The sequence below is a fragment of the Vicugna pacos genome, chromosome 36 (genome assembly GCF_048564905.1).
Source record: "Vicugna pacos chromosome 36, VicPac4, whole genome shotgun sequence".
Lineage (NCBI taxonomy): Eukaryota > Metazoa > Chordata > Mammalia > Artiodactyla > Camelidae > Vicugna > Vicugna pacos.
Window position 1 is genome coordinate 5,596,821 of NC_133022.1, and position 22,882 is coordinate 5,619,702.

At 42.5% G+C, this 22,882-nt stretch overlaps 1 protein-coding gene across 1 annotated transcript in view; it reads left to right on the plus strand.

The window, feature by feature from the left end:
• The first annotated feature begins 13,426 nt into the window (after positions 1–13,426).
• The window catches only part of LOC140691665 (uncharacterized), a 42,374-nt gene continuing 32,918 nt past the window's right edge, over positions 13,427–22,882 (plus strand). The window contains exons 1-7 of the mRNA XM_072955527.1: positions 13,427–13,509; positions 17,273–17,404; positions 18,753–18,774; positions 20,250–20,338; positions 20,822–20,896; positions 20,985–21,095; positions 22,733–22,805. Of these exons, the coding sequence (XP_072811628.1) occupies positions 13,447–13,509; positions 17,273–17,404; positions 18,753–18,774; positions 20,250–20,338; positions 20,822–20,896; positions 20,985–21,095; positions 22,733–22,805 (565 nt within the window). The 5' untranslated portion in view covers positions 13,427–13,446. The remainder of the gene's footprint in view (positions 13,510–17,272; positions 17,405–18,752; positions 18,775–20,249; positions 20,339–20,821; positions 20,897–20,984; positions 21,096–22,732; positions 22,806–22,882) is intronic.

Consider the following 22,882-nt stretch of genomic DNA (forward strand, 5'->3'; position numbering starts at 1 on the left):
GCTTGTTTTTGGTTTTGTCTTAGTTCCCATCTGTAAGTGAAACCATGCATGTTTCTCTCTGTCTAATTTATTTCATTTAGCATAATGCCCTCAGGGTCAATCCACATTGATGCAAATAGCAAGATTTCATTCTTTCTAATGACTCAATAGTGTTTTGTTAGATATATACAGGCATACCAGAGTTTCTTCATCCATTTCATCCACTGATGGACACTTCAGTTGTTTCTGCATCTTGATTGTTGCAATTAATGCTGCAGTGAAGATGGGCCTGCAGATCTCCTCTCAAATTAGTGTTTTCATTTCTTTCAGAGAAGTAAGAATGGAGTTGCTGGATCATATTGTAGCCCTATGCTTAATATTTTGGGAAACTTCCATGTGGTTTTTATATTGTGGCTCCACTAATTTATATTCCCGACAGTCACAGGGTCCCTTTTCTCCATGTCTTGCCAACACTTGTTATGTCTTGTCTTTTTGATAACAGTCATCCTAACACGTGGGAGGTGATACCTTGTTGTGGCATTGATTTCTGTTTCCCTGGTGACTAGTGATATTGATCCTTTTCATGTTTTAATCAGATTGGGGTTTTTTGTTTTGTTGTTGTTACTGAGCTGTAGGAGCTTTTTTAATATATTTTGTATGTCAGCCCCTTTTCGGTTGTTTTGTTTGCAGTTCTCTTCTCCCGTTCAGTTAGGTATTTTTTCATGTTTTTGTTAATTTCCTTTGCTGTGCAGGAGCTTTCTAGTTTGATACAATCACACATGCTTATCTTTAGTTTTGTTTCTTTTGCTTTTGGGTGTCAAATCCAAAAGCTCATCACCAAGATTGATGTCAGGGAGCTTACTGCCTATGATTTCTTACAGTAGTTTTATGGTTTCAGGTCTTGCGTTCAAGTCCTTCATGCATTTTGAGTTGAATTTGGGGTATGGTAATAAGATAGGGGTCCATTTTCATTCTTTTGCACATAGCTATACAGGTTTTCCCACACCACTTAGTGAAGAAACTCTCTTTTCCCCATTGTATATTTTTGACTCCCTTGTTGTAAATTATTGATGATATATGCCTGGGTTTATTGATGAGCTGTATTCTATTCCATTGATACATGTGTCTGTTTCCAAGCCAACGCCAGACTGTTTTGATTAATTTCACTTTGTCATGGAAGTTGCTTTCTTTTACAGTTTTGCTAAGAGTTATTTTCATGACTGATTGATGAAGTTTATTAAATGCCTTTTTATATTTATCCTACTTAATCCATTATTTTATCATTGCTTTTCTGCTAATGGGATAATTTAGTTATTTTTGAATCTTGACTAGTATTGCATTTTCCAGTATAGCCTATTATTCTGTTATGTTTACATAATGGCTTAATTCATATAATAATACTTCATTTGAGTATGTACAGCATAGGTCTTTAGTTATATATGTTATACATATATATTCCTTTTCATATTTTTCACTGTGGTTTATTACAGGATATTGAAAAGTTTTCCTGTGCTATACAGGAAGACCTTGTTTTTTATTTATTTTATATGTAGTAGTTTGTATCTATTGTTGTTTGTATCTGCTCATCCCAAACATCTAATGTATCTTCCTTCTTGCTTTCCACCTGGTAATCATAAGTTTTTTTTTCATGTCTCTGAGTCTGTTCTGTTTTGTAAATAAGTTCACTTGTGGCATGTTTTAAATTCCACATACAAATGATATAATGTGATATTTCTCTTTCTGTAACCAACTTACTTAGTGTAATCTCTAGTTCCATGCATGTTGCTGCAAATAGTATCATTTCATTCTTTTTTTTATGGCTGAGTACTATTTTAGTGTGTGTGTGTACAAAATGTATGTATATATAAAACACTTCTTCTTTATCCACTTATGTGACAAGGGACATGTAGGTTGGTTCACTGTCTTGGCTGCTGTAAATAATGCTGAACATTGGGATGCATATATCCTTTTAATTTAGTGCTTTCTCTGGATAAGTCCAAGAATGGGATTGTTGGATCACATGGTAGCTCTACTTTTAGTTTTTTAAGGAACCGCCATGCTGTTTTTCATAATAGTTGTACCAATTTGCAGTACCACCAGCAGTGTAGGAGAGTTGCCTTTTCCCAGTATCTCCAGCATTTGTTATTTGTAGACATTTTAATGATGGCCATTCTGACTGGTGTGGTGATATCTCATTGTAGTTTTGATGTGAATTTCTCTGATAATTAGCAATGTTCAGCATCTTTTCATGCGCCTGTTGGCCATTTGTAGTTTTCTTTGGAGAAATGACTAGGTCTTCAGCCTGTTTTGGGGTTTGAGTCATCTGTTTTGTTGTTGTTACTGAGTTTTATGTGCTGTTTGTGTATTTTGGAAATTAAGCCCTTTTTGGTCACATTGATTGCAAATATTTTCTTCAGTTTCATAGTTTGTCTTTTCGTTTTCTTTATGGTTTGATGGTTTGCTTTGTTGTGCAAAAACTTACAAGTTTGATTAGGTCCCATCTGTTTATTTGTGCTTTTATTTCTTGCCATGGGAGACTGACCTAAGAACACATTGCTATAATTTATGTCAGAGAAAGTTTTGCCTGTGTTCTATTCTAGGAGTTCTATGGTGTTATGTCTTATATTTCAATCTTGAAGCCATTTTGAGTTTATTTTTAAGTATGGTGTGAGGGAGTGTCCTAACTTCATTCATTTACATGCTGCTATCCAGTTTTCCCAACACCTGCTGAAGAGACTGCCATTTCTCCACTGTATATCTTGCCTCCTTTGCCGAAGATGAACTGTAGGTCTGTGTGTTTATTTCTGGGCTCTCTATTCTGTTCCATTGATCCAACACCACAGTGTTTTGAGTACTGTAGCTCTGCAGTATTGTCTGAAGTTTGGAGGATCATTCCTCTAGCTTTATTCTTTTTCTTCAGTAATGCTTTGGCAATTCTGCATCTTTTATGATTCCATATAAATTTTAGGATTACTTGCTCTAGTTCTGTGAAAAATGTCCTGGGTAGCCTGATAGGAATTGTGTTAAATCTGTAGATTGCCTTGGACAGTATGGCCATTTTTATAATATTAATTCTTCCAATCCAAGAATATAGGATATCTTTCCATTTCTTTAAGTCATCTTTCATTTCTTTAATCAATGTTTTGTAGTTCTTCATGTATATAAGTCTTTCACCTGCTTGGCCATATATTTTCATAAGTATTTTATTGTTTTGGATGTGATTTTTTTTTTTACTTTCTTTTCCTACCATTTCATTGTTAATGTAAAGAAATGCAAACTTACTTGTGTATGTTAATCTTCTATCCTTCTGCTTTGCCAAGTGTTTTTGTAGTCCTTCTCTGTCTTTCTTCCTTCATACTCTTCTGTTATGGTTAGTTGATTTTCTTTATTGTTACATTTGTGTTTCTCTAGTTTGTTTTTGCACATCTAATGTAGGTTTTTGATTTATGGTTACCATTAAGTTCATATACTTTGCTCCATTACAATATCTGATTGTCTTAAAGTGATTGTCATTTAAGGTCATATAAATTCTAAATGATCTCCTGTTTTACTCCCCCACCTTTTTTTGTTTTTGATTTCATTTTTTACATCTTCATATGCCTCATGTAAGTGTTTACTGTAATTATAGTTTCTTTTACAATTTTTGTTTTTGCCCTTAAAGTGGGATTTTCCCCTTCACACAAGTTCTTAATTCTTACTCTGTTTCACATAAAGAAAACCTTTTAATACATCTTGTAAGGTTAGTTTAGGATTGATGAACTCTTAGTTTTTGCTTATCTGAGAAGCTCTTTAATTGTCTTTCAATTGTGATTAATCTTTGCTGAGTAGGTAGCCTTGGTTCTAAGTTTTTCCTTTTAAGTAATTTAAATATATCGTGACTGTTCCTTATGGCCTTCAGTGACTCTGTTGAAAAACAGCTGATTGGCCTCCATGACCTCTCCTCACAACTGCAATGAAACAACTGACTTCTAAACAAGCATCAAATAAAAGACTGGAACCTAGCAAAAAAGATCTTCAACTGGAAATATAAAAAGGGAGCCACAGCAGGACGGTGCGAGAGGCATTCTCATGATATAATCAGGCCCCATACCCCTCAGGGTGGGTGAACCAGAAGCTGAAGAATAAATCACAGAGACCCTCTCACTGGACTGAGTTCTAAACCCCACGTCAGGTTCTGCAGCCCAGGATTCCAGCATCGGGAGGTGGAGGAGACCCCAGGACATCTGGTTTTGAAGGCCAGTGGGGCTTAGCTCTAGGAGCTACACAGGACTTGGGGGAAACAGGCTTAATTCTCTTGGGAAGCATACACACAATCTCAAGTGTGTCAGGTTCAAGGGCAGAGGTAGTGATTTCATAGGAACCTGGGCCAGAGCTGCCTATTGGCTTTGGAAGGTCTGGGGACATAGAGGACATCTGTGGCTCACCCAGGGGACATAAAAGCTGGTAGAAGACATTCTGGGAGTGTTCATCTACACGAGCTTTCCTGGAGGCTGACATCTTGATTGGATCATTAGAACCAAGACCAGCCCCACCCAACAGCCTGTAGGGAAGCCTCAGGCCAAACGACATACAGGGTGGGAACACAGCCCCACCCATCAGCAGACTTCCTGAGCCACAGAGGTTTCTGAACAGGGCTCTACCCACCAGAGGTCCAGGACCGAGCTTCACCCAGCAGTGGGCAGGCACTGGCTCCTCCAGCCAGGAAACCTGCGTAAGCCTCTAGTCCAGCCTCATCCACCAGGGAGCAGATACCAGAAAGAAGGAAACAACAGTCCCAAAACCTGTAGAAGGAATCCACACACAAGCCAGATTCCACACTGGGACTGGCTGGACCTTGGCCCTTGGGTGACAAGAGAGGAGCATACTGCTGGGACACACAGGACATCTGCCACAGAACGCTGCTTCTTCAAGGTCAAGAAATGTAACTAAACTACCTAAAAATACATACAGAAAGAATGAGGCAGCAGACAATATCTCCCAGGCCAAGGCACAAAGATAAAATCCCACAAGAAATAAGTGATGAGGAGACAGGAATTTTTTCTGAGAAAGTTTTAAAGTGATGATGGTGAAGATGTTTAGAGAACTGAGGAGGAGTACAGATGCACAGAGCAAAATTTTTAGCAAAAAGTTGGAAAATAGAAAGAATACCCAAACAGTTGAAGAATAAAATCACTGAAATGACTTTAATGATCTAACACACTAGAAGGAACCAAGAATAGACTAAATGAAGCAGAACTAGAACTGATCAGTGAGCTAGAAGACAAATTAGTGGAAGTCACTACTGCAGAACAGAAAAAAAAATGAAAAGGAATGAAGACAGTTTAAGAGAACCCTGGGACAAGGTGGAGCACACTAGTATTCACATTATAGGGGTCCCTGAAAGAGAAGAGAGAGAGAAAGGACCTGAGAAAAATTTTGGTGAGATAATAACCAAAAACGTTCCCAGCTTGGGAAAGGAAACAGTCACCCAAGTCCTGGATCAACACAAAGAGGAACACACCAAGAAGGCACATAGTCGTCAAATTGGCAAAAATTATGAATAAGGAGAAAATGTTAAAATCAGTAAGAGGAAAGCAACAAAACAACACACAAGGGAACTCACATAAGGTTATCAGCTGATTTCTCAGCAGAAAGTCTACAGACCAGAAGGGATCAGCACGACATATTTAAAGAGATAAGAAGAGAAAAATGTACAATGAAGAATAAACACTCTATCCAGAAAGGCTCATGTTCAGACTTGATGCAGAAATCAAAAGCTTCACAGATAGACAAAAGCTAGAAGAATTCAGCACCTCCAAACCAGCTTTACAGCAAATGTTAAAGGAACTTCTCTAGTCATCAAACCACAAGAAAAGACAACAAAAAAGAAGAAAGCAGGAAAGGAAAAAAAAAGACATAGACAAGATTGTTTTGGCTGTTAGGGGTCTTTTATTGTTCCACATAAATTTTGTAATTGTTCTAGTTCTGTGAAAAATGCCATGAGTGTTGACAGGGGTTGCATTGAATCTGTAGATTTCTTTGGGTAGATGGCCATTTTGATAATGTTGTTGCTTCCAATCCAAGAGCATAAGATATCTTTCCATTTCTTTATGTCATCTTCAATTTCCTTCATCAATGTTTTACAGTTTTCAGAATATACGTAACCTCCTTGAATAAGTTTATTTCTAGGTATTTTGTTGGTTTTGATGCAATGGAAATGTTTATGCCAGTTCTAAAATTCTGGGTTTTGAAGTGAAAAAAATTGGTGAACGAAGGGCCACAAATGGAAAAATACCCTTCTCTCTTATGGGTGAACTGTATTCCATTACCTACATATGGTGCATCTCCTTTCTCCATTCATCTGTTGATGTGCACTTGGGATGCTTTCATGTCTTGGCAATTGTAAATAGTGTTGCTGTTAATAGTGGGATGCGTGTATCTTTCTGAATTTTTATTTTGTGTTTGGTTTTATTCCTTTAATAACTACGTAAGTTTAAAAAGCTAAAGCTCTATAAACATTCTTAGAGACAATGAAGAGTGCATATACATAAATTTAAAAAATATGTGCAGTAAAAGCAGCTGATAGGCTCATGAGGGATTTCCTTTTCTGTGACACTCCTTTTTTCTTGCTGCCTTTAGAAATTCTATCATTATCTTTAAATTCTGCTTTTTGAATGATGGTATGTCTTGATGTGGGTCTGTCTCAGCTGATCCTGTTTGAGACTCTCTGATTCCTGTGCCTGGATATTCGTTTCCTTCTTCAGATTAGGGGAGTTTTCAGCCTTAATCTTATCCAATGTTTTCTCAGCCTTTCTCTCTTCAGGGACCCCAGTAATGTGAGTCTTACTATGCTTGATGCTGTCTCAGAAGTGCCTTAAACTCATGTAACAGGCCTTTTCTTCTTGCTTTTTTGATTGGGTGTTTTACATTCTGACTTCCGGATTGCTAATGGATCATCTGCATTGCCTAATCTTCTGTACTACCTGCAGTTCTGCTCTGATTGGTTCTTTTTTATATTTTCTAGTTGTTTTTGAAAATTCTCCCTGTGCTCATCTGTTCTTTTTCCCAGTTCAGTTATCATTCTTGTTGCTATTGCTTTGACCTCTTTGTCAGGTAAATTATTTCTTTTCATTATGTTTGTTTTGTTATTCTTTCATTGAAAACATGTTCTTGTGTCTTCTCATTTTAACTTTCTGTATTTCTGTGAAATTAGGTGAAACAGGTACCTGCTCCAGAATGAAAGGTGTCCTTGTGTGAGAGCACTCCTGTGCAGTCTTCTGTGCCCAGCGGGCTTGTTGGGAAGAGCTGGACCTGAAGTGATCCTGGGCTGCCCTCTTCCCCCGGGACGTGCTGGCAGCTGCTGCAGTGGGGCGGCAGGGCTGGAGTCAGAGGCACTGGAGCCAGTTCCAGGTTGAAGCAGGGGCTTCTCTGCTCAGTGACTGTTCCAGCCCTATCAGGGGTGGCACAGGGTCCCATGGGGCTGGAGCAGGATCTCTGTGGGAGTGGGGTTCTCCTGGGTGTGATGGCAGTCTCTGTTTTGGTTTGGGTTGTGGCTGAGGCCTGAGGGCTTGCGGTGGCCCTTCTGTACTGGTTTTACCTTTCCTCCAGTGTGCACACCTTGGCTAGAGGGTGGGTCGGGGCCAGAGAGATTGGGGCCGCACCACTGAGCTGGCCCCACCCCGTCAGGTGTGCACAGGAAAGTGAGTTCTGGGGATGGCAGGCTCTGCCCTGGTGCTGGTGCTGTTCCCTGCAGAGGGTGTGCGGGGACGCTAGCTGGCCGTGACTGCCGGCCGTTTTTTCAGAGGCAGGGCCACAGCCAGGCCTCCACCTGAGTGGGAAGCAGCACCAGAACATGGAGGGTGGGAGCAGGAGCCTGGGGGAGTCCGGGGGCCCCCCTGAGCCACCTCTGCCAGCCAACTGGAGCTGAAGGCAGTGTTCAGCCTGCTGTGTCCCTGCCATGATGGGGAGTCAGCGAGTCTCTGCACAGGCTCTTCAAAAGCAGTGGCTCCGTGTCTTACAGTGCCCCAGCAAGCTCGCTGGTTTTCACCCCAGCTGAGGGGGCTCCTTGTCCCGGTTCTGAACCCCGTGCCTGGGTGCCTGACATGTGGTTCAGACCATGACTTAAGGCGTGGGCAGTTGTCAGGGCTGGAGCACCGCTGTGACACCATGCTTCTGAGCACGGATGCCCACAGCTCCTGCTGTGTGTGGCTGGTGGGGAGCCCTGCAGGGAGCGGCTGTATGTCTGTCTGGCACAGACAGATGGGGCTCGTTATGATCATTCCTCATAAAGATAGTATAAGGACAAGATATGCGGTCTGGTTTTCCAAGGGATTGAATATTATAATATGTGATGTGCCCCAGCTGCCTAGTGTGAGGAACATGACTGCAGGTGTTCTGGGTCCAGGAATGCAAACTCCAGTTATGCCCTTGGGAACCAAAGGAGCAGGTCCTAAAGGGGTCTGCTTACTGTAAATGCTCTTACAGATGTCAGTCGTAGGGAAACACCAGATTAGGAAATGGATGCTGCCTGTGTTTAGTGTTGAATTATTATAAAATGTAAGGAACCTACAAGATTCTGGGTAAAAATTAGTGTAGTGACAAGTGGAAGTGATCCAAGGAGTACATACAGTAAGAAACAGAGTCCTGAATTAAATCATCTTGTCTGATTTTCTTAGTGGGTAGTAAATGATTAGGGTTTTGACTCATGTTGTTTTGATTAAACTCTAGAATGTGGTCAGTTGTGAAGTGTAAAAGCCTAAGGATGTTTGTAGTAAGGGTACTTGTGATGATATGGTTTTGGGGATTAATGATTGCTGGGATGGATGAAATCGGCTGGCTGTGTGTGCTGGTGGAAGAAGAGAAGTTGTTGATGCAAGTGGAGGCACTAACAGGAGGCTAGTGAAAAGTGAATGCTAGTGTCAGTTGATTCAGGAAGAATGAGCTGATAAGGCTGGTTAATAGACCATAAGGTTTAGTGTTAATTCAGAGGGTATAATTTTTGGTAATCATGTTAATTGTATTAATATAATGTTTGGAATAATGAGTTTTAGCCTTGAAGAAGGTTAAGATTTTGTACATAATCAGTACCGTAGGCGTTGGGTCCCACAGCTGTTACTGATGGTCCCGGTGTAGCCACACAGGCGGGAGCACTGATGGTAGGTGTTATGCCAGCTCATATAGAATGGGTGCTGAGCATGGTGACAGCAGATGTAATGAAAAATGATGTTATTGTGCCATATAAGCATAGTAATGGGGATGTTAAGTGTGATTTATATATTAGTATCCATATAGGGTACTGTAAATGCAAAAAGGATAGTAATATAGATGAATGCCATTTGATAATTATGAAGTTAATTATAGTTTTATGAGTCAAAATGTTTTTGTTTAAAGTAATTATCATACGTTCATTCTAATCCTTTTAAATTCATTCATAGGCTAACCTTAGGGCTACTAGTAATGTGATTACAGTTTGTGCCATGTGAAGAGTTTAGTTTCTAGGCTACTCTTGAGATGCTCAGGGTAAGGGTAGGAGGAGGGCAACTTTTAGGTCAAATAATAGGAAAGTAGTGACAACTGAGAGTAAGTAAATGGAGAAGGTGGGTGTGCTGGCCCTAGAGTCACAGCCGCATGCTTGTGGGCTTGGTGTTCTGGGACACTGACCAGAGGAGGTCAGAGTGTGGTCAGGACAAGCTGTGAGTCTGGTCATGTGTGGTGAGTGACATCAGTGTAAGCTTTATTAATGTTTCTGCAGCTACAGGAAAAGCTGTAGATTGGAAGTCAGTTGTTCTACTTAATACTAAAAGAATAAAATGCTCATCGATAGATAGCGATCTATAGGAACAATCACACTTTACCTTACCTACAAAATGCACTATCAAGCCACTGACTGAAATCCAAAATAATTAGGTGTATAGGGAAATTTTAATTGGCATAGAAAGCACAGAAGGAGAAAAGTGGAGCCAATAATTCTGTGTAGTCAGTGGAAGCTTTTAACCTTGAAAACTACTGAGCCAGAAACTCCTTCTGAAATTGTGAATTGTATATTCTTCTGACACTTGGAATAATATAAGTTCCTAGAAGAACTGTGATGAATGAGACTTGAAGTATTGTTTATGATTTCTTTCTGTTAGATGATGGTGAGTGCAAGTGAGGGGAACTTCAGAGTCTCATAGAACTGAAGTATTAAGAAGTTACTGTGGGAACTGTGTGTGTGGTCAGTGTGTTGTTAGGTGGTATGAGTACATATCTTTATCTTTTTTCTGATCAGAAGGTAGATGGTCATTTTAGGATCTGTGTGCATTTTTTTGCCTTTGTGTGTGTGTGCATGTGTGTGGTGTTTGTTTGCGTGTGTGTGTGTGTTGAGAGTTTGGTCATGGGGAGAAGCACTGTGAACTTAACCCACCCTGTACTGAGAGCTGTAGGACCTCCTTCCCTGCTAAAAATGACCCTGCTCTTGTCACCACATCCCCACCCATGACAGCACTTCTTTGTAATGAATGTATGTAATGTCCTGTTTGTCATGGACCAATGCAATGCATCCATTTATAGTTCATAAAGTTATTTATATTTTTAATTAAATACTCATATGTATGATAGATTTTATGTTTTTACTCTTATTTACCTTGGTGCCCAAATTAATAATAGAAGACCCGTTTCCTGAGACAAAGTTGACTTGCCGTTAAGACACAGGATCCCTCGTGAACACATCCTCACCGTTTGTCCTGACTGATGCATGACTTAATGCCATTGCAAGAGGAATTTCCCAAGGAAAAGCCAACAGTCTTCCTCAGAACCCCAGGGAGCAGGTCACAGGATGGGCTCCAGGTGGATCCCTTTCCAAGGTAGACCTTGGTTCAGGGTAAAGTTACAGCGCTCGCCAGCCCTGAGACCCTTAGCTGATTCACATCCCCTCGGTCTTCTCATCCATAAAATGGGTTGTTGAGAATGTTGTGTACTTGGAACACTGCACTTTTGAATTTGGTCAGTTGGCACATTTTATTGCTTAGTTTGAGACCTCAATACCTTTGACCTGATGTTAATTGATTTATAGGGGGTCCCGACTCCTGAGGGTTGGAAGGAATTCTGATTGACAGTAGAAGGAGATCCAGGATCCCTGAAGCCTGCTCACCCTGGATGGGACTCAGTCCCTCCAGACCAGGGGATCCTGGAGCCAGCACAGCGCCTGAAGCCTGGCTGTGGGGCCAGGAAGGCCCAGCAGTGTGGTTGGAAATGCAGCCCCACTGGGTCTGTGAGGAGTTAGGGTCAGCTCTCCACAGGGCAGGCTCTGGAGTTTCCTCCCCAAGGGCAGGCCATTCTCCTGGACGTCAGCCCTGATAGGGACAGACACAGAGGCTGCTACCAGCAGTCCCAAGAAAAATGGGAGGTACCAGTCTTTGCAAGTACAGTGACCCCTGGGGAGCTCAGCTCCAGGGAGGTGAGAGCCTTGGCGTGGGAGGGACTGTGATGCCAGGATTCCTGCCTTTTCTGCCCCCTCCACTCAGGGCCCCTTCCCAGAGTCAGGCCACCCTGGCCCTTCATCCTCCACCATGCACTGTGGGCTGGCTCCCTCTTTTCTTCTTGCCTTGTCTTGTACTTGCTCTCCCTACGTGGTTCCCCCTGTCAATGTCTGTCACTCTAGGACTTGACCCCCACCTCCCTTTCTCAGTCACTCATGCACTGTCTCTCTCCCTGCCTGCCTCTCTCTGTCTTTCTCCACAGGCCCCTTAGGCCCTGGGCTCTGGTCCAGACCTGTCCAGGGCCACAGGGCTGCACCTCTCCCAGCCCTCCCACCCTCACTGCCATGTTTTGGCCCCAGCCCTGCTCACAGTGGAGGAGCCCGGTTACAGAGGCTGCTCCTGCTGGTATGGCTGGACTGCTGTTCCCCCTCTTCCCGGGCAGCACAGTCACACCTTGACCTGTTGGTGGCCCTTGACCAGCTGGTGGCCCAACCTGGACCCCAGAGCTGCTGCAGGGCTGGCCACCTGCCCCAGCTGGAAGGCGGGAGGGCACTGCGGGCTTAAGGGGCTCCTGGGGGATTGGATTCAGGAACGTGTAATGAGCCAGGTATTTTCACCCAACTCCTCTTTGTCAATGGCAGAGCGTCCCAAACCACTGACTGCCCCCTGCCCATTTCTCACTAAGAACACTGGGCACACTGTGGGAGCTCCTGAGACTTAGGAGCGAGCTGCTGCCCTCAGCCCCCCTCAGAGTTTGCTTGGAATTGGGGCTCCTGGGGGCAGCTGGCAGGGCTGGGGCCCAAAGCCTGGATGAGCACGGGGCCCTCTCACTGGACTGAGCACGGGGCCCTCTCACTGGACTCTGGTGGCCACTCCAGGCATCTCATCCCTTCCTCGCTGTCAGCAGTTGGTCACTTCATGGGGACAGATACGAGGGTCTCTCTGACCCTTAAGACTGGCAGACCCCACGTGCTCAGTATTTCTTGATTGAGTGAACACAACCACCTCCCATATCTAGACACCAAGTCTTCCCACTGCCCCAAAAGGGTTTCTCAGTCCCCCTCAGAGCCAGTACTGCCCCAAAGCACAACTTTGCTTCTGTCCCACATGGTAGTTTCTGCCTCCTTGGACCTGGGTGTACACAAATCACCCAAGTGTAGGGGGGGTGTGACAATATATAACTATTTTTTATAGTTATATATATATTTGGCAAAAACCATAGGGCTTATTTATATGCATATAAGATAGGTACTTAAAATCAATGTGTCACCTACAGGTGTACTACAGATAAGGACGGCCACATGGGTGTGGTGGTGTGATTAAGATGGTGTGCTGTTAGGATCTTCTCCACCTTGTGGACGTTCTCTCTGCATTTTGTGTGCAGTGCTGAGTGAAGGGGAGTGAGGACCTCCCACCCTGCCTGTATATTTGATTCCTCTTGGTTCTGTCATTCTTTGCCTCACATGGTTTTCAGCCACTGCCCAAGGGAAATCCTGGGAATTTGGAAAAGGAGGAGGGAGCACCCCAGAAGTAGGGGGCAGGGGACATGGGTTGGGCAGGACCAGAAAGCATAAGGTCAGAAAAGTTTGCAGAGAGGACCCAGGGCTGGATGGCAGTTGGTGGTGGGGGATCAGCTAGGCAGGGCACGTTCTAAAAGTGAGGTCACGCGGAATGTCCACTGTGAGGTAGCAGGGGCAAAGGCAGGTGATTGGTCAGAGAGAGGGCATAAGGCACTGGCGTTGCTATGGCAGCGTTCAGACAGGAGGAGGCTTGGAGGGAGGCGTCTCGTCCCCTCCAGCTGCTCCTGAGAGTTCGCTTGCCTGCTGTTTGTTTTCCTGACCTGACTGAACCCTCCTTCCTCCCCTCAAGAGCTTGATTGGCCCTCATCCTTTCTGTGGTCCCCTTCTCCTCCTCCCAAGTGCCCAACCCCTCTTCCTATTACACTCCTTCCCCAATCCCCTCCCCTCCCCTCCCCTCCCCTCCATGTTCCTCCCCCTCCCCTCCCCCCACCTCCTGCCTGGGGACCTCAGGCATGGAGATGATGGGGATGTTCTGGCCCCACGTGCTGGGGTGTACCGGATATGAAAACACAACTGTGAGTAAACATCCTTTTTCCTGGGCTCTTTCACACTGTGGTTAAATCCCTGCTTTCTCATGGGGTCCTTGATGGGAACGCATCGTTGGTGAAGCCCGAGGCCCTCAGGACAGGTTTCTTGACCAACCTGCACCAGCCCTGGCCACTGGCGTCCTCAAGATCTGAGTCCTGTCAGGACCTCTTGGACCAAGCACAGCAGGTTGACAGGATGAAACCTGAAATAGTTACTTTATTGCATCAAAGAAGGAAATGTGAATGTACTAAAAGCCACTGAGTTGTATGCCTAAAATGGGGGAATGGGGGAATTATATCTCACTAAAGCAGTTTTTTAAAAAGCAAGAAACTCTTATTTACTAGAAGCCATAGTGAGACTTTCTCCCGGAAAGCTGGTCAGGATCCTGCTTCAAGTTATGCCCATTCTGGTGCCGTCCCCGTCCCCGTGTGGCGCGCTGTCCTGTGCATGCGCCCTTCCTGGTGGTGACGTCTGGCAGTCCTGGGAGCAGTGGGGTCTCAGCACTGGGTTGGTGCTGGTTTGTTAAACAGTGAAATGTCATCTGTGCTCTGTGTTTTCTGGTTTGTTGACTTACAGCAACTTTGTTTTTTCTTTGAAGTGTGTTTTTTTCAGGAATTTTAATGTAACAAATATTCAATAGCCATATAAATTTAAAATATTTTTATTGAAGTATAGTCAGCTTATCATGTTGTGTCCATTTCTGGTGTACAACAGAATGCTTTATTCATATAGGAAAATGCATATATTCATTTTCATATTCTTTTTTACCATAAATTACAGGATATTAAATAGACTTCCCTGTGCTGTACAGTGTAAACTAGTTGTCTACTTTATATAGATTAGTATCCATGAATCTCAAACTTCCAATTTTTCCCTTCCCACTCCCTTCCCCCTGGTAATAATAAGTTTGTTTTCTTTGCTGTAAGTCTGTTTCTGTTTTGTAAATAAGTTTGTCTTTTTTTTTTTGATTCCACATATAAGTGATATCATATGGTATTTTTCTTTTGCTTTCTGACTACTTCACTTAGAATGATAATCTCCAGGTCCGTCCATTCCCTGTTGCTGCAAATGGCATCATTTTATCCTTTTTTATGACTGAGTTATATTCCATTGTATAAATATACCACATCTTCTTTATCCAGTGATCTGTTGATGGACATTTAAGCTGGTTCCATGTCTTGGCTATTGTAAATAGTGCTGCTATGAACATTGGGGTGCAGGTGTCTTTTTGAAGTAGGGTTCCTTCTGGATATATGCCCAGGAGCAGGATTCCTGGGTCATACAGTAAGTCTATTCCTAGTCTTTTGAGGAATCTCCATACTGTTTTCCACAGTGGCTGCACCAACCTGCATTCCCACCAGCAGTGTAGGAGGGTTCCCTTTTCTCCACAGCCTCTCCAGCATTTGTCATGTGTGGACTTTTGAATGATGGCCATTCTGACTGGTGTGAGGTGATACCTCGTTGTAGTTTTGGTTTGCATTTCTCTGATAATTACTGATAATGAGCATTTTTTTCATGTGCCTGTTGGCCATTTGTATGTCTTCACTGGAGAGCTGCTTGTTTAGGTCTTCTGCCCATTTTTGGATTGAGTTGTTTGTTTTTCTTATTTAGTTGTGTGAGCTGTTTATATATTCTGGCAATTAAGCCTTTGTCAGTTTCATCTTTTGCAAAAATTTTCTCCCATTCTGTAGGTTGTCTTTTTGTTTTGCTTATGGTTTCCATTGCTGTGCAAAAACTTCCAAGTTTAATTAGGTCCCATTTGTTTATTTTTGCTTTTATTTTTATTGTACTTCTAGCAAATTCTTAGTTATCCCTTTCCTTCTCATCTTGGAGGCTGCCCCCAGGGACTCTGTGTCCAGCTAGGTTGATGGGAGCCCTGAGAGCCGAGCTGATGTGAAAACCAGTGGCTGCAACCTGCTGTGATGTTTATAATGAGGAAATGCTTAGGAGGGACATGACCAGGAGGTGGACAAGTTGTTTTATTTTTAGTGACGTATCCCTGTGAAGAATGTTGATTTCCCCAAAGCAGAAAGTGTCCTTCCTTAGAATTGTCCAAATATAAAGAAAATTCATTTACATGCTGTGAAATTTTTACTGTGTCAGGAAAAAGCACCTCCACACCCCAAAAAAGAAAGACTGAGAACACCTCATGGATTTAAGTGGGTTTGTTCAGATAGGCTTGCAGCAGATTCTTATGGACCTGGAAAAATCACGTGTCAGGAACAATCTTTGCACTGAGGCAGAATCACACCATGTGAACAGTCCACCCAAAGAAAAGCGTGTTCTGTGTCTTCTGAGCCTGCTAAAGAGGGCGTTTCTAGGTCATCTTTATTGGGATTTTTTCCCTTAGAGGGAATGAGGCTGAGTTCTCATAGGTTAGGTAGCCCTCTTTCCCTACCACATCTTTGAGCATTTGGATAAACTAACTTGTCCTTTTCCACTGTTGCTCACAGAACCTGAGTCCATCGGCCCTGGTGGGTAGACTCTAGGTAGGAGGCACCTACTGACGTCAGCGCTCAGACAGTGCCCTGTGTAACAAGCATGCCCACGACGGAGGGGGTTCTACCAGTTAGCGACTAGATGGTGTTTGTGTTTTTGTGCCTTTGATCTTCATGTCTCTCCTTTGTGCTGAGACCCACTGCTTTCTCAGGCAGCGTCTACTCAAAAACAGTGCATGTTTCCCACCAGCACACATTTTACTGACCTCAACTGTGAGAGCTGTCAAAAACGATATTATCGATTTCAGAGGCTGCTTTCTAGAGAGGTTTTGTTTGCACAAGACTGAAGCTTAGTGTCTAGATTAGTACAAATTACATCGCACATTTATTCCCTCCTATAGTACTTACAAATCTAGTTTTTACAAAACTATGTGTTTACCTTTTGTTTTCGTGACTGTACATTCCAGAAATACAAATTAGTTTTTGTGGTGGCTGTTAATGGATGTAGGTGCAGTTCTGTGAAATATGCATGTAAATTATTTGTACTTATCATTTTGAGTTCTCTTTTTATGTAACTTCATTCTTTGAGTGATCTTGTATAATATAATTAAAACTCTATTATACAAATTCTTATTTATTTCAGAAGTCTGACGTGCTCTGGTTCAGAACCAAAGGGAATATTGAAGAAAACCTCCATGGTTTTTAGATAGTTGGGCTAAAATAAATCATTAATTTTTGCTGGAATAGTAATTTTGACATTATTTTTAAGCACTCGTCTGCTTTCTCACTCATGTCCAGTCTATAAATGTAGAAATACATCTCTGTACAGCTCTCTGTATTTTAACACATACCTTCATTGCTCTTTCCCCATAATGTTGGGTGTATTTTTGGAGACATTTCATAGGGGTTTGTCCAGGTACTTTGTGAACATACAATAGAAAATGAAGGCGTCCCATGCCCTGTAGGTTTGTTTTTGCTTATTTTCAATTTCAAGTTGGCTTCTACATACATAAGTTCTGTTAACTATTTTAAAAATATTTACTGTGTGTCTGTCAGCAAAGTCAAAGCTCTAACATTTTGTGTATCAGATATTTGACATATGTGAGCAGCAGTGAAACTATCACCAAACAAAGACAGTAGACATACCCACACCCCCAAGAGCATCCTCCTGCTCCTTTTGAACTCGTGTCCCTTCTCGCCTCTCTGTGGAGCTATTTGAGGGGTGTGGTTGAGGGTTTCTAAAGATGATTCTCTGTGACAGATACACTGTGAATGTCTTTGAGGTTCCTCATTATCTCCAATGTCTTTTCAGATCCTCCACTCTCTCGTTCTCCTTTCCCATACTGGGTCTGATGTTTATGAACTTCTGTGGAAGCTTATTCTTCTTGCTGCCTTCTGGGGAGTATGTAGTTTTCTCTTGTTCGTCTGGAGGACCGTCCTTGTGGTGAGTATTACTAAAGTACCTTATAGTGTCCTTTTAATCACACCTAACAGGAATTTTTATAGTCACTGGACATTTTATTTGCCTGCCTGGGCCAGAATCCAGAAGTCTTTTTTTCGTTTCCTTTTAGATTACTAACTTGAACAGAAATTAGTTTTGAAATGGAAATTTGTTGCAAAATCTTTATAGTAAGAACTCATTGAGCAAGATAACAGTATATTCTCAATGAGCAAATGACAATTTATAAACTCTTCTATTCAATAATAAAATAGGAGGGTTAAGTGTTTGGTGAGCCCATCTCTCTCCCCACCTGCCCCACCTGTGTGTTGGGTGACAGGGGACAGGGACTCTCAGTGTTCCCTGAGCAAGTGTGAAGTGAAGGGAACATCTGTGGCTTTCTGTTTGCCCTCCATGGGTGCATTCTTCTACAGCCACGGTATTGCCCCTGGAGCTTCGATACTGTGATGATGCTCCAGTGTCTTGGCAAAGTTAGGGCTGGCCTCAGTCTCTGATCATCACTTACAGTTTTGAATGAAGAAATATGTGTTAAGGGTCAGGAAAATGTGTCTTTCCGTGGTATTACAGTGGAGTCCTGCCTGGGTTTTATTGAGCTATGTTTCCTCAAATGATGACTCATGTCTGAATCAAGAAGCACGTTCACTTCTTGAAAATGGTCACTGTCTGTCCTGCTGCTGCGTGTGCTTTTGTTACAGCCATTGCTCACTTTCATTCTCATCTGATGTCTCATTTGATGTCTGTTTGTTTTTAGTGGTCTTGACAAATCTTATGACCTATTATGTTACAATTGCTTGTCAATTCAACAGTAAACTCTATAAGATATCAGAAAACCTTTCATTGAATGAAAGGGGTGCATCTTAGTATAAAGATTTTGCCTTTATTTTTCTTTTAGTTTTTCTCCTCTGTCTCTCTCTCTTTTGAAGGTTACACAACAATCCAGGTTCTGCACTTAAGTGTGGATGTTTGGTTTGCCAAAAAGAATCAGATAAATGGTGCATTAGAAGAACGTATTATGATAATAATATAATTCAGTGTTATGAAACATGAATATGCATTATGAAAATTGAATAGAGTGGTGTTTATTTAACAAAATGTAAACAGATCTTTTGTGTAAAATAAGTTATTTACCAGTGTGCTATCAGAAATGGTGAGTGAAAGATCATGCCTGAAGTAGGAAATTCGATTTTTCCTGAGTTTTAATCATATAAATCATTATTCTTAACCAAAGTGGTAATCGTAATTTCAATGGATTACTGTTTTGATAGTTTATTAGAAACTGTATGTTTACTAATTATATGTTTTGACTTCAAATTTAATGTTTCTTCCTCTCTAGGTAAAGCCTCCAATGTTTCAAGGTAAAATATTAGGGTTTAGTTTCCTTTGTAATGTTTTCTCAATACCAGGATTCAATGTGGGTTTTAGTTCAACTAAAAGCAAACACAATGACTTCTGATGTCAGACTCCTTAACTCTTGAAAATTCTACTCCTGTGATGGTGTCTGAATGACATTGTAGAGGAAGTTGGCATCTATTGAGATAAGAGACCAGAAGGGTCACAGGAGTAGGGAAACTAATTAATTTTGCATAGCAACCTTGAGGAAGCATGTGATGAGAAGAGTCTAATGTTCGGAGTGAGTCCCTGACATGACCTGGCTCCTGGTGAAAAGGAAAGACACTGAAACATGACTTGAGCCTGTCAGGACTCTCCAGGCTCAGGGAGGGATGCAGAAGTGGCCAGGCGTGTGTGTCACAGCAGAGGGGAAGCATGGGTGAAGGGAGCCACTCCTGGCAATGAGGACTTAATGGAATGTGTGATCCAGCCTGAGGATGATGCTTTCTGTGCAGGCTTCACAGGCTCTGCTGACTGAGTGGGGCTGAGTGTGGTGGACAGGGTGGCTGCCTGATGCTCAGTAGGCCCTCGAGGGCTGGTGTTGGTGACAGTGGATGCACAAGTGCTGGTGCTGAGAAGAGGAATCTTAGCATCAGAGCGTCCCCGCTGAGCAGAGAGAAGACACGTGTGCACTGTGCAGTCAGATGAGGGAATTAGATGCCCAAGAGAGGAGGCTGGTTCTGACGGCCGCGTTCTAGAGCGTCACATGTGGAGTCACCTGTGACCGGCTGCTTTATGTGTGCTTTTTTCCTGAAGCAGTGATGGGAGCATTCTCATCCTGGCGATGGAAAACTTGTCATTTAGGGACTGTGTGTTACCCAGGTCCTCCAGTGACTAGGTGGGGAAGCCCACATGGTATCAAAGTGTTTAATTCCAGTGACCTTGTCCTCCAGGGCCCCCAGCATGGTTTTCATGAAATACGATCTGACAGGCAGCAGGACAACACTGGGGGCCTGTGCGGGCCCAGTCAGGCGACATGTTGAACTTGCCTTCTGTGGTGCTGCAGATAGGGCCTGGCTGTGCAGTGAACCTGCGTGGGATGAGGGTTCTTTTTTTTGTTTCTTTTAAGCAGGGTCATGTTTACTTAGGAGGAGAGAATGTTAAGAGGACAGGATGCTTGGTTTTTCTTTTTCATCTCTGGTGATGTCAGAAGTATTTGAATGATTGAATTTTCTAAGAATGGTGCTTAACTTATAGCCAGGAGAGAATTTAGGAGAAGACTTTTTATTGTGTTTCTGCATCTTTGAAAAAAATTGAACTAGGAAGCTCAGCAATCTCACATTTAGAATGCCACTAAGATTTGCTTCCTTTAGGCACAGTAGTAAAGTTACAAAGTTAATTACACTCATAGTGCCAGCCAGAGAGATGTCTCTGCTGCTAATAAATTGGGATAATTGTATTTTACTGGGTTTTCCTGCCAAAATGCTTTACCTCCTTTTAGTTACTTTAAAGCAGATGACTGAGAAGATCAAGAATTTTGAGAAAGAAAACAAAGAACTTGAAGAAAATGTATCCTCTTGGGAGCAGAAGGTATCATTGTCCTTTTGATTTTTTGTGTGTGTGTGTGACTTCACCTTCAGTTCTTTCCCCCTTCTGGCAGTTCAGTTCTTGGCTCTCTTTTCTTTCATCCTTAACTGTCCTGTTCCGTATGTTCTATAAGAGGTCTAGATTCAAAGCAAAGCAAGTGTCCTAGATAAAAAGAAAACAAAACAAAACAAATTTCTTCTGTAGAGCACAGGGAACTCTACTTGTTATCTTGAAATGTATAATGAAAAAGAATGTGAAGACAAGCATAGGTATATATATATATGTGACTGAAAGACATTATGCTGTACACCAGAAAATTGACACATTGTAACTGACTATATTTCAGAAAAAAAATAAACTAAGCAAATGTCGTAGATGTAAAGCACCACTTGCTGTATTAGTGGAAGGGGTCACACACAAGATAGGTTCGGCTAGCAGAGTAATTAGTATTTGTAATTCTGTTTCCTTCATTACGTATTTGCATAGACCAACAACGCAAAGAAATGCTTAGAGGCCATTAGGCAAAAGAAGATGCTCTCTGAGGAAGCACTGAAGTTTAAGGTACAAGCCTCTTCATCTCCTAGATTACATTCTGAAAACAGAATTGAAAGTAATAAGTAATTGTTACTAATTCAATGTTTCATTGAAGGAGAACTTGAAAATCATTAAGAGGAAGAGTGAGTATTTGAATGACATCATTCAGATTGCTCGAGCTAAGCTGCAGGCAGCGAGGGACCAGAACGCCAAGAGCCCACACTTGGTAAGAGCTTGGCTGCCACATTGACCACAGCTGGGCGAGATGCATGCTCCCACTCCTCCTGTTTTTTTGCCACAGCAGTGTGTGAGAGCCCAGGAGCAGAACCTCCCTGTGAACAATGACCCAGAATTTCATGGACTAAAGCCTCTGTGACTTTTCCTATTTTGGAGACTAGGAAATATGTCTTATTTTCACAACCTAGAGAGTTTTCTCACCACTCACACTGCCCTCCAAGATACATGGAAAATGCCAGGAAATACCTGAGAGGTGAAGGAAGTTACTAGCTGAGTTGTACAGCCCCTTGCCCTGTTGATGTTAAACAGAGAATTTTCCACATGAATTTGGGTAAACTTTGTTTACATTTCACTAGGGATGCTCATTTGTGAGCTCTTTGACATGAGCAGTTTCCCACACTTGCTTCCCCTTGTCGTCCAGTCATGCCCTCCATTGTCCAGTGAGGAGGAAGTCTGTGGAGGTGAGGAAATATCTGTGCCTGGAGGTCTCTTCTTTCCACATTTCTTCATGGGTTTGACATCTGTCCTGGGCCCAGCCTGGATCAGCTGCCATCACAGGAAACTTAGGAGCGGCTGTGGGTACTGGCTGAGAAGGGACAGGACTCCAAAAGGGTTGAAGAGAAGCAAGTGCCCATCAGAACAAACCAAGACTTGCTGGAAGAACTTGGCAGGCTGGCAGTGGAAGAGGACCCACTGAGGAAGGAAATGCAAGACGCAGGGTGTCAGAACGAGCTGCTAGGACGCCTGGTGCTAGAACTCGAAGGAGAGGCCCTGTCTGCTGTAAACTCTCAAACGGAGCACTGTCTTCAGCCCCAAACTGAAACTCAGGGAAAGTCCCAGATGCTTTCAAGCATGTGTAAGGGAACGTATGACACTTGCTTTCTTTTTAAAACTTGAATGTTCAGAATCATTTCGCTGCCTTAATATCTTCTGGAGAGAATGCTCACCAAAGTCTTTGGACGTGCACCAGGGCTAATATATTTATTTTCTATGGTTTGTTTTGCAGTTAACAAAATACTTTGTTTTTGGGAAAAAAGTTACACTTTTTAAGCATATCACCCTGAGTTTTCATTGAAATCATAATACATGCTTTAATTCTGTCCTGTGTGAAGATACTGGAAAAAAGAATGTCTCCAGAGACCTTGAAATTTGCTGTTTCAATGAACACTTCAGGAATCTGAGGTAAATGCCTCCAGTTGCAGGAGGATTTCCACTGTACACATGAGCTTTCACAAGGAACAACAATCTCATGCCTTAGAAGATTAAATGTTGATGTCTATTCAAGTTACTTTTCTTGGGATTTAGTCATCAATGAGAGAGTTTTAGGTTGAAATTGCTCTTAATAAATCTCTTGTCTGTGAAGCCACAGTGAAATCTGAAGAAATGCATGTGCAGGAGGATGTTCAGCTCAGCAGCAAGAAGAGAGTAAGAGATGTTACTCAACCCCAGAGGTACTTAACTCAAGAGAACTGAGCATCACTGTGTCAGTGTCTAATTGTGCTGTGACACACATAAAGCAGATGGCCCATCTTAGCTGATTCCAAGTGTACGATCCTCTCACGTTAAGTACGTTCACGTTGCTGTGGAGCAGTACTTCTTGAACGTCTTTTCTCACATGTCTTGCAGCCACGTGTTTTGAAGACCAGATCTGAGGATACGATGCAGAGAGCCGAGACAACTGAGGACTGCAGCCTGGAAGGTATGTTGCTTGTTGGGAAGAAAACCTCATATGCAGGCTTCCTGGGAGATGTTATGGCTTCAGTTCTAGACCCCTAG